Source organism: Crinia signifera, chromosome 5 (assembly GCF_055691185.1).
Source record: "Crinia signifera chromosome 5, ASM5569118v1, whole genome shotgun sequence".
NCBI lineage: Eukaryota > Metazoa > Chordata > Amphibia > Anura > Myobatrachidae > Crinia > Crinia signifera.
Genome location: NC_139221.1, coordinates 105,002,941 through 105,022,002, shown reverse-complemented (window position 1 = coordinate 105,022,002; position 19,062 = coordinate 105,002,941). Strand labels below are relative to the sequence as shown.

Genomic DNA, 19,062 nt, shown 5'->3' with positions numbered 1-19,062 from the left:
CAAAATACAATTAAAAAAAGAATTACTGTAGAATGATGCATCACCATTGGATACACGAGCATTTTTTTTGTCTAACATTAATTGGCATTATAAGTCAAGTCCAGGATATTTAAAAGGGCATTGTTTCAAAAGCGCTGACCTAGAGCTTGACTAAGGAAGCCCTCGCTCTGTCTCCTTTCTCTTGGCTTTAATGCCTGTAGAGTGGGCTGAAAGGAAGTCTATTCCAGAAAAAGGCTTACTTAATTATAACACAATATAATTATTCACAATATATGTTTTCACAAACCACTTAATAGCAGCCCACCGTTTAAAAGAATTTGAAAAAGTTCAGACTGCGATGAAATTTATGTAATTTAGATTCAATAAAGCGAGTCTATTAAACAGCTATTTAAAAATAAGTTCTATGACCTAAGAAAGCAAAAACAGCAATGTTGATTATTGGTCATCATTTTTCTATGAACTAAATATCTGCCATTTTCACGGAACAGAATGCAGTGTTTTGAAATAAAACATTCACAAACATATTATTACGGGTCCCTGTGTTCTGTTGTCTTATATACATTCCATTATGAAAGAGGTATGTATAAAACGACTTCAAAATGTGGAAAAAAATCTGGAGTTAATATCACAGTTAGACATATGAAAACCTTTTTTTTTTTTTTTGAAGGCACTGAATTGGTTACTTGCGTCTTTGTCTGGAAAATGCAAATTGTTTTCATAAGTTTTTTTTATACTTTTGTTTTGTTCAGTCTAAATGTACCGTAACTTATAGCAACCACTCAGTTCCTTCATCAAAGGTAATAGCTGATTGGTTGGTTGCTATTGTTTAAAACACATTTGTATTGTGCCATTAAATAACTTCCAGTGCACTACTGGGCAAAAGATTTAGCCCACTAATAGTAACCATGTGGGCTTGTGCCATCCCTCCAAGCATTCAACTGCGGTTCCCAGCTTCTTTTTGCTTTGCTGTATTTGTGTGCCATAGCTTGTATGCCTGCTGACGTTTTATTACAAATAGGTGTCTCTTTCTTTGAAATTAATTTTTTTTAGTTTTAACATATTTTTGATATTAAGAGTAATGAGAAGCCTTTATAAAGATTGGTGGGCACCTCTTGCAACCCCTGAGGTTTATCATGTTGTATGTTCCTGATGTGGACATAGTCATAATATTGTACAATGGATATTCGAATATCTTCTAGCAATGTATCAAAGTTGATCTGTGACAAGACAGATCTTTGCCTTTACCCTGTGCAGTTCCAGGAACCGTGGAGCCACATACAGGTACCATGATATAGACGATGCTGCCCCATAGCCCTGAGCAATGGCACCACTCATACACTGTTAGTTATAGCCCTGGATGCTACCATTATTCTTGGTAGATCTTATCTAAACTGGTTCACCTCTTTTCCTTACTGCAATCCTGGGTATAGGATACATGACAGGTACAGAAATAAATGCTTAATAAATTCATCAGTCTTTAAACAATAAAATATTACTAATTATAAATTACACTTGAACATGTTTTTCTGTCACCACAACACATAACTGGACAAACCTGGGGCTTTTTCAACAAATATGACTTTGGAATCTTGATGGAAGTTGTGGCCGGTCACAACCATTTTCTTCCCACCAGTCACCGGGAAGCTGTCAGTACTTTGTTTTTCTACCAAAGGCAATTCCTGAGCAGATCGTTGGGCTAAAAAGAAAATGAAATATAATACAGACATCACTCAGTGGGTTTTCAAATGCCTTGTGTAAATGGGAATAATATTCCTAATATAGGTTACACACAAGTGTTCGGAAATGTGATTCTACAATGCAACCTACATGCTAACTGTTTGGGCTGACCAGTGCCTGTAACAAGAAGGATTTTGTAGGCTGACAATCTAAAGGCCCCCTTAAACTTGTGAGATTTTGCCAGATTTGACCCAATTCAGGTGGACTGGGTCAATTTACCTGACAAAATCTGATGTGCCTGTCTGACAAAATCTTATGTGCCTGATGTGTAGGACACAATGCACAATCCTGTGCCATTGGGTATAACCAAGAGATTGCAAGAGATTGATCCTCCTGCACATAGGATAAATCTTGAAACAATCAGGTCCAACTTGTTGGACAAGTGTAAGGGGCCCTTTATGCTGAATTGTTAGCTTTAACTAGACCTAAATGAAACGCATATTGTTTTGTGCCCTGGACGTAGTAGAGATAACTGTAATACAGTTGAGGACCTTCAGACTGTAAGTTACTCTATCACAGTGGTTCTCAACCTCGGTACTCAGGACCCCCCAACAGTTCACGTTTTCCAGGTCACTCTGCAGATGCACAGGTGCACTCGTTATTCACTGACACATTTTAAAAGATCCACAGGTGGAGATAATTTCTTCACTATTGATTCTTTGTGGAGACCTGGAAAACGTGAACTTTTGAGGGGTCCTAAATACCGAAGTTGAGAACCATTGCTCTATCAGAAGGCATGTTTACTTTAAATATACAATGTAGAGAGAACAAACTTGCCTGTGGTGATAAATCAGATGATTAAGTTTAAGACTCTAATTGCACATTAGAATAAAGATAAACTGTGCATGACAGGCTGTTATGATGAAATGTGCTGTTTTCGCTAATTGAAAAAGCATTCAGAGGTTTACAGGTAATTAAATAGTAAGGATGGTGTAATGTCAGTATTACTGCTTTACAGCACTAAGGTCATACTCTCAATTCCCACCATCACCCTAACTGTGTGGAGTTTGTATATTCTCTCTGTGCTTGCGTGGGCTTCCTCCGGGTACTCTGGTTTCCTCCCACATTCCAAAAATATTCAGATAGGTTACTGGTTTCTGGCAACAATAAACCCTACTGTGTAAGTGTGTGCATATAAAAAATGTGTTTAGGGCAGACTAATTGTGCCAAGTGATTCTTACTTGCCACCAACTTTCTATGTAAACTTGGTTGGTGACTCTGCCCAAATTAACATTTTCGTAAAAGACTGAGATCTAGAGATGGATTAAGACTCAATGTGGAGGCGAATGTTTGATAGATTATATATGTTTTAGATTCCAAGATCACAGTCTCGAAGTGCTCAAGTAAAATACAAAGCAAATCCAAAGAGTCAAAAGCAAAATGCATCTAATTTCAAAATGTAGACTTCAACCACCTTTGTCAATAACAAAAAAATGCCGCAAATTTTCATTTCTGGTCAAAATAAACTATGAAAGGAATTGGACAATGGCACTTATTTAGTGTAGGTGTTAAATTGCATGTTTGCATTTTAATAATTTTTTTACAAAAAGATTGTTCTGGGTGGGCCTGGACACAATTTATAATGTGCCATATCAAAATTCAATTCCTACTGCAGTTTGCAAGGGGTATATTTACTAATTTTCCAAATTTACTAAAATAGAAGTTCTATTGAAGATAGGATGTTGCTCCTAGCAACCAATTATATACAATCTAAATAAATAAATAGAACCTGACTGGTTGCTATGGGCAACATCCCATCTTCAATAGAACTTCCACCTTAGTAAATTTACCTCCAAATATACCACTACAGAGCAAATAAACCCTAACATCGCACCTTTTCCATAACATCATTTCAATAATCTCGCTCCACTAAATGAAGCTCTTCAGTGTATTTACTGTGCATTTGCTAAAAATTATTTATTCTACCCAATCCCTCTACCCTAAACTCACATTTATGCAGTACAGATTTATATATTATTTATAAAATAAATAACTTACAACATTCAATTGGATTGGATGCCGCTTGCAGTGTCAGAGTCCTTCCATTGGCTTGTGGAATGTGTACACGGAACACTAGGCGCACTCTAGTGTTCTTACGCCCAATGTCTGTTTCTCCTTTCCGCAACTCAATGTCTGAATTGCGCAGCTTTAGTATACCAGCACAATCAATACTGTTCAAAGAAAACAAACAAAATACTTTGGTTATAACATATATTCTTGCTGCACATTTTGTTCTAGGATTAGAACTGGCTTTATGGTTATTTTACGCAATATTATTGACCATGTGTCATCCCACTGTAAGAAAACTGCATTTACTAGCAACCCAGGTTTGAAGTTGTATTATATCAACAATGGGATGGCCAAAGCTTGTGAAATCTTGAGTTTTACAGTAATATCTCAGTTCAGTTCTAGAGTTTATACTAGGGAAATTCTAATAGCTAAGACAGGACACATTTAAGCATTACCCATTACCACTAGATTGGTGTAGAGTTTCACTATGGGGGGATTGTGCTGTATTTTAAGTCATGAGGGAGATGAGATGTTATTTTGAGTGGAGGCCGTCACAAATCTTTCAGTGAATAGCTTTACTATTAACAGTACAAGGTTGAATACTTTATTTTCATTTGTCTGCAACACTGAATTCAGAAACGGCCATGCACATCATTTCATGCCGAAGCAAAGAATGTATCACCTCAATGATTAAGGCTGACATAGCAAGTTTCCCTTAATTAGTTTTACACATATGTATGAATAAAAAGAATAATTACTTGTATGGATTCAATTTCATTAATCTCAAACAATCTAAAGCACAACTCATACTTTTCAAGATTGTGTCTGTGTAGTAAGCTCTAAAGGCCCCCATACATTAGGCCAACTTGTTCAAATGACAAATTGGACCTAATTTCCTCTGAGCTCCCCCAGCAGCTGCCTGGGAGAGCTCTCTACAATTTGGCACTTGATGTGCCATTCTTCACATGGGATAAATCGCATGCGATTTATCCCACTTAATTCCCGGGGAGCTGCGGAGGCAGGAGGTTCGGGCTGCTCGAAGCACCCGGGGGCTGTGGGTGCAGTGGCGGGCTGGAAAGTCCGCAGAGTCCGGGAAGTGCTGAGTGGACACTGCGGACAGCGTCGGCAGAATAAAAAAAAATGCAAAAGATAGGCCTGCTGCTCTCTCTCTCAGCCAATCAGCATTGAGGGAGCGAGGAATAACAGGTCAATATTCCCAGGTTTAGACTGGCTCATATGGGTACAGAGGAAATCCCCAGTGGGCCTTACTGGGGTCCAAATTCTCCTCTAGGGATCAGGTTCCAGACTGTGCACATAAATTATTTACACATGTTACATTATACTGCACAGGACTATGTTGTATTTTCTACATTAACCTGGTACATTATCATGGATGCAGATAGCAGTTGATTTTCCAATGGACACAGATGGTCACAATCCCGACACCCATTGACCAAAAGTCAAAATACAGACACGGACAAAATACTGATATTCATTATGACGATAAGTTCAAAATATGGATATGGTCAAAATACCGACATTTGAAATGCCAACAGGTCAAAATGTTGACTTGACTTTAAAAGGGATTTCTGCCCAAAAATAGTTGTTCATACTTTACCAGTGGACCTGGAGGCGGAATTTAATAGTGTACTGAGCACAGCGAGGCATCGTCCCCGAAGCATGAGGGGACGAATTACACTTAGACAGTGTCCATGTCGACGTATGACATAGACACCAAAAGAACCCATAGAAACTCAGGTCAATATTTTGACTGGTCAGACCTTCAAATGTCGGTATTTTGACCATGTCAGTATTTTGAACATGTCGGCAAAATGAATGTCACTATTTTATCTGTCTCTGTATTTTGGCTGTCAGTCAATGGGTGTCGAGATTATGACCCTTGTATTGTGTCTGTCAGGAAATCATACTGAACCCATGGGTGCACTAGTAGTGTTTACTATCAATATTTATCAAGGGGGCAAGACAATGCACTGTCTAATGGTTAGCCAAGCCTCTGTGGTGTCCAACAACACCCCCTTTGGAGACTAGCCACACCCCAAAAACATGGGCCCCTACCACTGCATTCCCCCAATGGGCACTTAATGCCCCAGTCAGACACAGATTGTTCCTACAGTAATAACATTTCAATAAAATAAAACTACAACTAAAAGCATAAGAGTTCTTGAAGGTGCTAGGTCAGTGGTTCCCAAACTGGCTGCCTCAGGAGACTTACAATGGTGCCCTGTGTTGGTGGCCCAGGAACAAATCATATAGTTTATGATCAATGTAATAGGCAAAAACAGTGCTTGTGGCTGCCATTAATAATATATATGGCCAAACAGTAGCAAATCCTTAACTGCACAACTGACCCTAAGGATGACACATGAACACAGTTTACTTCATTTAATATTGTTTTTGAATGTGCCAATAATAAACATTCAGCCTAGAGGTGCCGTGAACATTTTTTGATGCTCCAGGGCGCCGTGATTCAAAAATGTTTGGGAAACAAGGTGCTAGATGTAGGCAACTGTCTGGTATACTCTGTATGCACTGTTTGTTAGTAAATCTAATTTATTAATTTGGAGAATTAGGCACATTCCCAGAATACCATTTACACAATGTCACAGAACTGTATGATGTAGTCACTTGCCTTGTTCTAAAGGTAGCTATTTAACAATATTTAATGGCCATGGTTGAAAATAGCTAAACTAGAGGGAGAATCGCCCACCTGAGATGTGATCGACAGTACAAATTGCATGAAATTAGAACAGGATATTAATTAGAGACATTGTTACTATGGCATTAATGAAGCACTTAAATAAATGTAATTACTACATTTTATCTAGATTAATTAAAAAAATTGTAAAGACATTGAAAGTTTTCTCTTAACAAATGAGTATACAGAGAAATTTCTCTAAATAAATCTGCAAGGTAGAACCGAAGTGTGTTAGTAGCTACTGTACATATAAACACATGTTCTGGTGTCAGATTTATTTTATATTGAGCGTCATTGGCTATAAATTGGCCTGCTATAATTATTTTACTAATTGGTGACTGCGTGCAGCATATTCATTCGAAACCTATTTTTTTATACAGATATAAACACAACAGTTGCAGAAGCTGCAGCAAGGAGACTTTCTGTTTTACCTCCCTAGAGTAGTTTAATCGCATGCTTGAAAAAGCACAGCACTTCAAAATACAAGATCCAATAAGTGTCGTGCTATAAACTGAACACTGAGTCTGAAGTGGATATTTACAGCTATGTAACTGAGACGTGATTTATAAAAAGCAACAGACGCACAGGCTGAAACACTATAAGCAAAAGCAATCAGTGTTCAGAAATATATTTTTTAAGGTTTATGAAGGTGGTAAAATGGGGTGAGGTACTTCAAACAGCGTTTTGAAAAAGTTGATTTGCAAAACCTGGGCAATTTCTGGGATTTACATAAAGTATAACCATATTGAATTCCCCCCCCCCCCCCCCCCCCCACACAAAAAAAATATAGGCACAGTTACAAGAAAGTGCCTGGCAAGCAGGTGACTGGATCTTACATGGCTTTCATATTGTTCTCAGGCAGCAGTGGGATTTCCAAGACTTTGGTGTTGGAGATGATGGTTTCGTGGCTTGTGGTGGACACGGTCTTGCCTGTGATGCGATGGACTTGATAGAATGCATGAGGTCTCAGCAGGCGGTCATCTGCCGTGCCAATGAACAGCTGGATAGTGAGTGGCTCGCTTTCTAAATACCCATGTAGCTGGCAAAAGAACAAAAGGTTCAGGCATGAAAATAAATAAGAAATAATAAGGACAGGTGCTGAGTGTTAGGCCATCATTCTGGCCGGCAATATTGGTGTAATAAAAAAGGTGTAAGTCAGAAAAATGTCTCATTATTTCAGTGACCTGAGGCGGTGGAGCTAGATGTAATCTTTATATGAACCGTTGCGCGCTCTTAGAACAGTCTCCTGCAGTCTTCTTCTCTCCAGGCTCGGAAGGAGCTCACATTTCAAGTGGTGAAACCAGACAGTGAGTACATAGATCTGACTTTGTCAAAAGCTACATTCAATATGGATATTAGGAATTGTTCTCTAAAGTCAAACTTTACAGAGTCAAATAACATAACTACTATATGTGCAAATTATGATAAAGTGAATTTCATTAGCTAGTTCAATTATGGCACAGAGTAAACAAGAGGCCAGGATGTGACAGGACAATGCAAAACTCCCATTTCACTTAAAACTAACTCATACAGTAATAACATTAGCTAGATGAGATTTTTAAACTGACGCACAGCAATATTATACTGCTATGAATTATGTAATCAGTCTTGGATAGCACCACATTTTACGCAGGACGAGATTAACGGTATAGGCCCTGGACAAATCAATGCACTGGAGCCACATAAACACCCATTCACTGGGACCAACATGCCCCTGATGCAGTCCTGTACAGTCTCTTCTTATTTCCATACAGTTAATGGCTGTCAGCACTTTGTTTGATGGATAGCTCCACCCTCCACCAATTAGCATGCTGACAGTCATTCAATGTCTGGATACAGGCTAGGTGTCAGGTAGAGAATGCTGCCTCACTGCTCTGATTTAGGCCCATAGAATTGCGGGACCCTGGCCTGCTGCCTGGAATGCCTATACTTTAAGACGGCCCTGATTTTAACCATGATCTGGTGACTGCCTACAACTGAGCTGTATCAATGTTCCAGCAGCAGGACACAGCTGCTGAGTTGCAGGGAATTCAGAGGATGAACATGAACCCAATCCTTCATGTGGGTGTGTATGCCGGGTCTACGGTTGGAATACCAGCAGTCAGAATACCTTTCTCGGAACCATGACTGCCGGTACTCCGACAAGGAGGAGAGCGCATCGAAGCCCCTTGCGGGCTCAGAGGCTCGCCACATGTTCTATTCTTTCTCTGTGGGGGTCATGGACCAGCACAAAGGAGAACAACTCATGTAAGTCCAGATCCTGACTGTCGGGCATTTAACAATTAGGATTCCGATGTCGGGAGGTCATCTGACATTCCATTCCTGTAGATGTCTATAATATGAATGAGTCTAGTCCTTGCATCTACTACTACTGTTTTAGTAGGTATAATAAGGTGTTCATTATGGATAGAAAGATATTCATAATTATGAAATGTCAGAATTGTTTAAAACTAATTTTTGACAATGTAGTATGCAGCACTATACAGAGAATTAAAAAAAAAAATTCACATTGGTCCTAGTGGCAGTGGGGATTATAGTCTAAATACCTACTAAAGACACTTCGATTATGTTTTGGACTTTGGGAGGAAAGCAGAACACAAATATGTGTTTAGGTTAATACTGGGTATTAAATTAGGCTAAAAGTCAATTTTTTAAAATACTAATAGTTGATAAAACTGCTAAAATGATCTAATCTTTGCAATTTAAAATCCAAATTCAGAACTGCAGGACTCTATTCAAGCCTAAACTGGCAATCTACTCAGACTGGAGATCCAGGCCGTGTTTTGGTTCAGACCCACAAAATTTGAGTGGACTCGTATTTCTAGAAAATCCAACTGCAGATCTCTTCCATCTGGGATTCTAATATAAAACTATGTTCATTCAAAAATCCAGACATAATTAAACATAACACTTAAACAAACAAATGCAGCTGAATAAGAGGATCTATCTACAGGAACAATATAAATGGTTGCATAGTTCAGACCGCTGAGGGAAAAGAAAAAAAGTGATAGTAATCAATGTAATTATAGTGCTTTTCCACTTCTCTAACTCCATACGTTAATATGCAACAGAAAAAGAAGCCTGCAACAATCACAGCAAATGTATGGTGAAAACTGATATTTTTGTCATTTGTGTTAATTTATCTGCAGTTCCATAAAATATACACTATAAAGCTCTCAAAAATTACAATTGTGGTCTCCAGCATTGTTATATTTTTTCCCAGACACTTGCGGAAAATGGGACAACAACAGGGCGGATTTGCAGGCTCCTCTGCAATATCAGCAAAGGATGTCGTTTTGCTCTCCTAAGAGATTAATTTGTGTCTCCCTTAAGGAAAATCCTATCTACCATAGCAGGGCGTTTTCCACCCATGTGAGGATGTGTGGATGAACAGGTACTTTTGTTGTGATTAAAGAAGATATTGACAAATAGTGGTATGAGCTCAAGTAGAAGGAGTCTTTTATATGGGAACATGATCAAAAGGAATCCATTTTGATTAATTTAATTAATGAAAAACCTTTGTCATGTATCCACTGAAACCATTATATTTTGTCATAAATATGTTTAAGTACAATGTTGTTAGCTCCATATTTACTACATATTCAGATAGGTTAGATAAAACAGGGGAGGGGGGAGGTTTGCCAAAAGTGGAAAATCATTTTAACCCTTTGACTGCCAAGTGAATTTGTCCAAAATAGGTGTGAAAATTGCCAAGCAAACATTTTTATTTCTCATAATGACCTGTAATGGTGACCTTACATAGGAAATATATTTTTTTACACAACATTTTTTTATCTGAATGTATATAACATATGTGAGCGACGATGGCATTTTTAGCAGACATTTTGCGCATCTCTCACAGAGATGTTGACATTTTTAGCAGATATTTTGCACAGAGATGTTGGCACTCAAAGGGTTAACAGTCTGTACTGTATTGTAATGTAGGTATTGTGATATGATGCTTGTAAATTTTATTTGCAGACAAATAGAATTTATATTATCCCTGAATCCATTGAAAGTAATGGCTGAATTGATGAATTTTGCATAAGGATTCCACAGCCTGCATTTGTTGTTATAGTCCAGTATCATATTGTTTCCCTCCTATGCAGGGCCGGCAACAGAAATCTTGGGGCCCGGTACATAGACATCTCCGGGCCCCCTCACAAAAAATAAACCCTATTGACAACCCTCTATATATATATATATATATATATATATATATATATATATATATATATATATATATATATATATATATAGCCAGGGACTCACCACAGCCAGCACAGCCAGGGACAGCAGGGATCGTGCTACTGTAGTTATAATCTTGCTGCCACTGCTGAGGGGGTTGCTGTGGGCCTGACTGGGGGGTGACCCCAAGTATGACAGAGGCATCAACATCCAAGCAACTGAGCATACCACTGCTGTGCCGTGCGCTTACTTTTTTTCCCACCTGACTGTCCGTTCCGGCAGGGCTGGCGGCGCACAGCATACTCCCCAGCAGCAGGGAAGTGAAAGTTTGAAAAGACTCTGCTGTGGGCTCACCGGTTAGTGACAGGCAGGAGTCTGTGTGCCGGGGGACCTTCGACGTATGGCTGCTGCTGGAGGAGGGAGGTGCCGGGTGGTGTAACATCACCGGCATCTGGGAGCTAAGAGTGCGGTGCAAAGCGCACGCACATCTCCAGCATCTGGGGGAAGGGAAGAGGGAGGGACAAGGCAACAATGACATCTTCAATGTCTGGGGGCGAGAGAAAGCAGCACAGGGCACACATCACCGGCGTCTGGGGGGAGGAGGTGCATACAGAGGCAGTGACTGATCATGGGGCCCCTCCGACCCTTGGGGCCCGGGTCAGATGTCCCCCTTGACCCCCCCCCTGTCGCCGGGCCTGCTCCTATGTCCCTAAAGATTGTAAGCTTGCAGCAGGGCCCTCCTACCTTCCTACCTCTAAGTCTGTCTGTTGTTACCCAGTTTTTTTTATCACTGTCTACTATTGTAAAGCGCAACGGAATCTGCTGCGCTATATAAGAAACTGTAAATAAAATAAATATTAGACGATGCAGTGTACCTGTAGCTGCATTGATATTAAAATAAAACTATAATGCCTAATTCCTAATATACCCAATGTACTGTAGATATCTCTAGTCAATAAAATACCTACCTGTAAATGTGAAATTTGAGTACTACTACTACTATGAGCATCATATCATGTGAAAAGTGTGCTCGCACTTAGACAGCTCAAATTATAATAATAGTATGATATTAAATACATAATCATACTAATAATCATAATAATAATAATAATAATACATTATTGCTAAAAGTATTACTGGGGACACCTGTAACTGGCACTACTGGGGACACATGTAACTGGCACTACTGGGGACAGGATATGTACTGTAACTGGCACTAAATACAGATGTAGCTGTCCTCATCCTTTGCCGGCGCACGCCAGATCCTTCTCTGGCGAGTGCCGCGATAGGGACTGGGACGCGCGTGTGTCCCAATATCACAGCGACAGAGCAGCCTCTCCCTGCCCATCTCCGCTTCAGGGAGACGCTGCCCCGTTCGGGGGGCGGGGGGGTCGGCGGCGACGGCGGGGACCCGCGGCAAGCTCCGTTGCCATGGGGCTCTGTATGTGCAATGACATGATTGCTTGGCATTCAAAATCAGTGCCTGACTGTGTTTCTTGTTTTAGAACTTTGTTTCATGCACAAATAAAATATAGTTGTGTGTATTTCATGTGTTTGTTTTGTTTATACAACATAAATGCAAGATACCTCAAGATATCTCATTGAAATATAAAAATATTCCGAAATACGGAATAATCCGTTACCCAAAATGCTTCTGGTCCCGAGTATTTTGGATAAGGGATAACAACACTTTACTGCCATCACAGAGGTTTTACATTTGTAAGTAATGTAAAGTTATCTATTTCACTAATACCACTTTCACATCGCAGACCCGTTTTAAAAACCGGTATTTTAAACCGGTAATTAAAACGGGTCAGAGCCTTAATAGTGGCCACATTACCGTTTTAAATGCAGGTTTCAGGTCATTCACATTGCAGTTGAAACGTTTCATTCTGAACACGTTTCAATGCAGAGTGTGACCATTGCCTGTCATTATGTGACCGGATACCTGTGCTGGGCAGGGCCGGTGCTAAGCACCGGAGCGCCCTAGGCGGGGGGGGGGGGCTCCCCGGCGCTCACCTGCTCCATGGGCAGTATCTCCACGGGTGGCGGGGGGATGTGCGATGTGGCGGCGGCGGCAGCACGGGGGGGAGGAGAGTGTACACTCACCTCCTTTTGCTGCCGGTGGCCGTGCTGCTGCTGCCGCTGAGTATCTTCACGGGGGGCGGGGGGATGTGCGATGTGGCGGCGGCGGCAGCACGGGGGGGGAGGAGAGTGTACACTCACCTCCTTTTGCTGCCGGTGGCCGTGCTGCTGCTGCCGCTGAGTATCTTCACGGGGGGCGGGGGGATGTGCGATGTGGCGGCGGCGGCGGCAGCACGGGGGGGGGAGGAGAGTGTGCAAGTGAGGTGAAAGTGCTACGGTGATTTTAGATGGAGCGCTCCCACTTCAAAGGCAGCAAGGTGAAAACGCAGCTACTAGGGGGATGACAGAGGGAGCGGAGGCTGGCCGGGCACAGGCTGCGGTTGTCCCCTTGCTGCTGCTGGGAGGAGGAGTGTGTCCTCTCACCTCCGGCTGCTGTTGCTGCCAAGTCTCGACGGAGTAAAGCTGGAGAAAAGCTGGAGTAAAGCTGGAGTTCATCACTGGGAAGTAAGTGCCGAGTGAGTGGATATCAGTGCTTGTGCTTGTGTTGTTTGCCTGAAATACCGTTTCAGACAAACTGTACACATTCACATTGCACAAAAAACGGCAAGGAACCGTGTAGGACTCTGCTTTTTACACGGTTCGAAATGCCAGTTAATTTAAAACGGTAAATTGCCTGTGGTGCATTCACAGTGCACCCTTAAACGTTTTAAAAAGGGAAAAAAACGGCAATATACCGTTTTAAAAGTGCGATGTGAAAGGGGTATAAGCAAGACTGTTGCTGTATTCTGTGAAGAACTCCATTTTGCTAGAATTTACAGATTGTTAGGCATTATACTGTGCACAAGTGATAGATTTAACCTATTTGCTGTTGTAAGTTTCAGATAAGTTGAATCGGAATGAATCTTAGTAAAAAGTCAGGAAAGAGTGCAAACAACATGACATGACACATGTACATGTTTGTGCCATCGTCCTTGCTAAATTGTCCCTGGAATGCTGATACATATATATGTATTTTTCAGGTTCTACAATGTAACAGCTTGAATGATGATTCTTCCCTAACGGCAAGCACTAGTTCTAGCTGCCAGATTATTAATGATATCATTCATGCTTCCAAACAAGTAGCAAAACAGGGAGGCAAGCCAAAGAACGCACAAGAGTGAGCGCACACTACTTAACTGAATCACTGAACAGAATTAGACCTAATGATTTTTTGTTACTATGCAGGACTGAAATAGCATACAAATGGGTGCTTCGTCATTGGATTGCTCAGGATATATTACTTTAACACATTAGGTGGCTTTATTTCGGGTATGGTGAAAAAAAATCTGGTGAAAACAGGTGTTTATGTCAGAGATATGGATTCACCCCCTTTAATAGGTCACAAACCATTATTGCAGTAGCAAAATAAAGTTTCCTGGCAAGTTCAAAGTAGAATTTGTGTTTCAGTGTGGCCATCTTTTGCCTCGCAACTTACACATGTAGCCTCGCTCATTCATGTCTGTAAATGGATCTTCAGGTGCAAATAGTTGCAGCCCAGTAAACTATGCAGCATGCAACGATGCATATGCCCGCCCATAAACATATTGCACGATGGGCGTGGCTGCATCAGTACATCATTTGTGCACCATAATATCTTGACAATGCAATGTTGTTGTAGCAATGATAGTATTATCAGCGCGTTAAGAAAAACCTTTAGCCTGATTCATGTTTGTAATACCCCATTTCCACTAGCCTAAACATCCTTGGTTTTTGCATGGGAGCACACAAAAACCCGGGATTGCAGGCAGTGCAAACGCTCCCAGTTGAAATGACCCGGGTCGTGATACCCTGCATTTCAACCCGGTTAGCGAATTGGGTTGAACATGGGTTCCACCCAGCTCGCTGTGCAGTGTACATGGCTTACCCGCGTCAATGCGACTCGGGACCTGTTCACTGCAATGCAATAGCCGGGTGCTGGTAGATGCTCTCATCTCCCTGCGTCTGCTCAGGAACCGCCTCTGATGACATCACCTGTCTGGCTGTATGCCGAGTGGGGACCCTAGTGGAAAAAGGAGTTACAATCTGGGTGGCACCCGGGTACAAAATCATGGGGGCAACCCGGCTTGTACAGTAGGTGGAAAACGGATATAAGTAAAAAAAAAAAAGTGAGTGAGTGATTTTGTGTCTGGAAAAAACCATATTGCTATGCAAGGGTAGCAAATACATTTAAGTGCAGGGTAAATACTGTCTGCTTTTGCATGTAGCCCATAAATGTTAGCCAGCTTTATTTTTGCACTACCATCTAGATTTCACTTTGAACACACCCCACCCAAATCTAAAGCTTTCTGTAAGTTACATCTGCCAACACAACATGGTTCTGCCCAGTTGCTTACTTATTTGCTGTACTTACAAACATGATTCAGGCCTCTTGTCCCCACTGTTCGTGGCATTCACGGCTGCATTCAGTCTTTGTAGCTTTGTAGCCTGACATCTTAATTGCTTTGACGCAGACTAAAATCCTCTTGTCATAATCTACAAATAACACCCACGTCCAACTCATGTCAGTTTCTGACATTTATCATTAATGAACTATCAGCACAATTAAAATGAATTAAAATGATGAAACAGTCAGTAATTAAAAAAACATGACTAGAACAAGTAAAAGAGAATCCCTTTTTTCAAATAGGATATTAAGCTGTATATGTGCACCGTATGCTGACGGGTGACGGGTGACTGTTATAAAACAGATACCTATAGAGTTTTTTTGTTCATAAAGAAAATATATTCTTGTTATTCTGTTTTGTAATAATGATTAATCATGTCTTTAATGCAAACAGATTTTACTAATACTTCTTGGAAGCAAACGTCTACCTATGCCAAGATACTGCATTAGGAATAGAAGCCAGATGTTTAGCTACAGCCAGACATATTAAAATGTATCACTTGCCTCACGTTGTATACCCAACATTTGGCAGGTAAGTTAAAAATAATGGTGCATCTGGTTGTTGGCTGAGCCAAGCTATACAGCAACATGGCTTCTACCCGTCAGTATTAATCGAGAGGTTAGCTCTATGCGTTCTATTGAATGGCTTTCATATGGATCCTTTTTACTTGTAACCAAACTAAATGAACTAAGTGATAAAAATGGCATGTCCTTTGTGCTGTGGACATCTGTTCTTTGTTCATTTTGGTTTATTATAAGTGATTTTTTTACAGGCGCACACAAAAATAGTTCACACCTCTTCAAAATATATGATGTGCAAGGGTGCCTGTCTGCATGACATAAGTTACACAAAGACGGCATGCAAAGCTTATTGAAAGCAGAGGTGGCACCTAGTGTGCTTTATTAAGCGGCAGTCAAGATGCGACTTGATTTTTCTGCACAATGCATCTAGTTGATCATAAATAATGACTAATTCAAAGTAAATTTAGATAAAAGGTGCAAATCTTCACCTTGCCATACCATGTGATGCATGGTCCGTTGGTTCTGCATGCAGGAAAAGGTACTGCCTGTCCGCAACTGCATGCAGCAGCCACATACTGAGCTAGGACGCAGCACCACTAGTGTGTGGGTACATGCTATGGGCATAGCCACTTGCTGATGCTGGCAGTGACGGAGCGGGGACAGGGACCGTGCTGCATTCTGCAGCATTGTCAGGGACATAAAGCCTACACACTAGACCAGTGATTTTCAACCTTTTTACCTTGCGGCACACTAAATAAGATTTTAAAATTGCCAAGGCACACCATGAGATAGCCACAGGGCAAAACATATTGGTCCCCACAGGAAAAAAAAAAAACCTATTGGCCCCCATATAAAACAAACAATCACACTGGTCCCCACAGGTAACAAAAAATATCCTTTACATGAAAGGAAAAGACCAGTAAATAACAGTTTAACTGGTGGTGGCTGTAAACTGTTTGGGCATCTCTAGATCTGGGGGCACACTTGAGAACAGCTCAAGGCACACTAATGTGCCATGGCACAGTGGTTGAAAAACACTGCACTAGACTATATAAAGATTTTGTAGTTCTGCCCCATTGGAATCGTCACATTATCGTCTAGTATGTACCCAGCTTGATTGCAGACAATGCTACACTTTTGGTAGCCCCTATGGAGCTGCAAAGAGAAATGTGAGAATTTGGGCAATTTGATGTGCAAATGTGCAAACAGCTGGCATACCCCACCACTGGTTACACATGTTAACACCATCTCTTCAGCACAACATGCTTTTACCAAGGTGGAAAACTCCACATTAGAGTTAGACGTAGTGCTAATTCTAAATTAGGTCTATTTATTTATGAAGACGCTCTGGTTAAAGAAACCACCACATACAGACCGAGCCAAAATATCTAATGAGGGGCAACTAAGATACTGCCAGGTCTGTGTCAAGAGTCCGACTCCTACATTGGCTGTGGCACTGTCAGCACAGTGAAAAAGAGACAAGTGTAGAAGAGGGTGACCTCTGAGGGAACTGTATACTGCATTTCCCAAAGAAGGAGACCCTCCCCTCCCAAACTAACTTATCATAGTAGTGGATACTGTTAAAGCAGGCATCCAATACCTATCAGCCATGGAGAATAGTAAAAAATGTAAATGCAACCTAGGCCTCCTTGCACACCTATTTAGCTCTTGACTCCATTCTACTATATGTGGTTCACTTGAATGACATTTATTTAATATTTGTATTTATTGGGGACATTATTGTGTGCCATACTGTGAACAAGGGACATTATTTTGTGGCATACCATTAGCTGTGGGCACTATGTTGTAGCATACTATGAACTGGGGGTACTATTCTGTGGCATACTATAAAGTGGGGGCAGTATGGAGTGGCATATGATGAACAGTGGGCACTATAGTTTGGCATACAGATGTGCCCTCCTATAATTACCCTTTATACACCATGTGGAGTAAGTCCTGGTGGCCTCCTAAGTATTGGTGTGTACATCTAATACTAAAGGATCATAGAGCAGCTGTTATTGGCAAAAGACTCTCCATTTGGCTCTTACAACTAGGAGTTCCATAACACTAAGCTGAATATTTGCATGAAAAATACTCTTTGCACACATAAAGTTGCACGTTGCCTGCCGTGCTGAGAAGGGATGTTTCTCCTGACTGCAGTGTATGATGACACATCTGTACTATGATCTAGTAGCACTACAATGTGGCATATTTTGAATCTAAGAATGGGGACACTGCGATATGGCATACTATGAAGTGTGGGCACTACTGTGTTGAATACTATGAATTGGGGGTATTATTGTTTGGCACACTATGACTTTGGAGCCAGAGACTGGCACATGGATTAGTATGCTGGCCATTGTTTAGGCACATAGAGATGTAGAGAGGTCTGAGGGTCATTGAAGAGGCACATGGGCAGTGGTGTCCATTGGGGGATGACACCAGTGCCACACAGTGTACAAAACCGAGGTGGCCTCGTGCCCAAAAAGCCATGCCCCCTGATGTGTGCAATTGGTCTATACTTTACCCCATTGACAGTATCTTTTATAATGAAGTACATGTAGGGAACTTTGCTGTGTACTGGGCCCAAAACCTTTTAGAACCCGAATGCCCTAACAAAATCCTTCTACCACATCTACAATTGCCAAAATAGGTTTAAATATACCAGAAACCATCCTTACGATTCTGCAGTTATTCCGTAGTTATGTCTCATGATTGAAGTGTTTATATTAAAGATTGTGTACATGTTTGTTTAATTATGTTTAAGTATACAAGATTAACTACCACAATTACTGAATTCAGATTGCCATACGATAAATAATGGGCTTCCATACGAAATGTATACACTTCAATTGCTAAAAAGGAAAAAGCACCAAACTTTTTTTACTATGATGTTATTAGTAGTAGTATACAGTAATTAACAGGAAAAAACTATGCCTCAGAATGTAACCGTAATTCCAATCAGTAGCAACTGTCAGTATCTGTGTTGTGTATTCAGTGTCTTTTGATACCTTCCTCCCAGCTACACCAGACATGATATAACTGACTCAGAGACATTTTATATTGTCTGGAAGAGAAAGTTCTGAAGGATACTGAAACCACAGAAGGGTTCTACCACCTGGAAAATCCAATCTGTTATTTATGTTTATAGAACTTGATGCAATGTTGAAAAACAGAGACAACTGGCCAGAACCCTGCAACCAAACTGCTTCCAGCTGATGAAATCATTGACTTAAACGTAATCTTTTTCACGCTGAATATGTGTGAATGTATTATTTGGCAAGTACCGGCCATGTGCACACGGCAATAACTCGTGTGGAGTTGCTGGTAAAAGAGTGCCAGCCATTTATGATTGAGCTATAAAATGTCTGCTTTGTGGTAT

General features: G+C 40.8%; 1 protein-coding gene across 10 annotated transcripts in view; it reads right to left on the bottom strand.

The window, feature by feature from the left end:
- The window catches only part of NFATC1 (nuclear factor of activated T cells 1), a 182,039-nt gene that overhangs the window by 123,600 nt on the left and 39,377 nt on the right, over positions 1 to 19,062 (bottom strand). For all 10 annotated transcript variants that reach the window (XM_083187778.1, XM_083187776.1, XM_083187779.1 and 7 more), the window contains 3 exons: positions 7,300 to 7,502; positions 3,736 to 3,908; positions 1,556 to 1,696 (listed from right to left, as the gene is read on the bottom strand). In XM_083187778.1, coding sequence (XP_083043904.1) covers positions 1,556 to 1,696; positions 3,736 to 3,908; positions 7,300 to 7,502 — 517 coding nt within the window. The remainder of the gene's footprint in view (positions 1 to 1,555; positions 1,697 to 3,735; positions 3,909 to 7,299; positions 7,503 to 19,062) is intronic.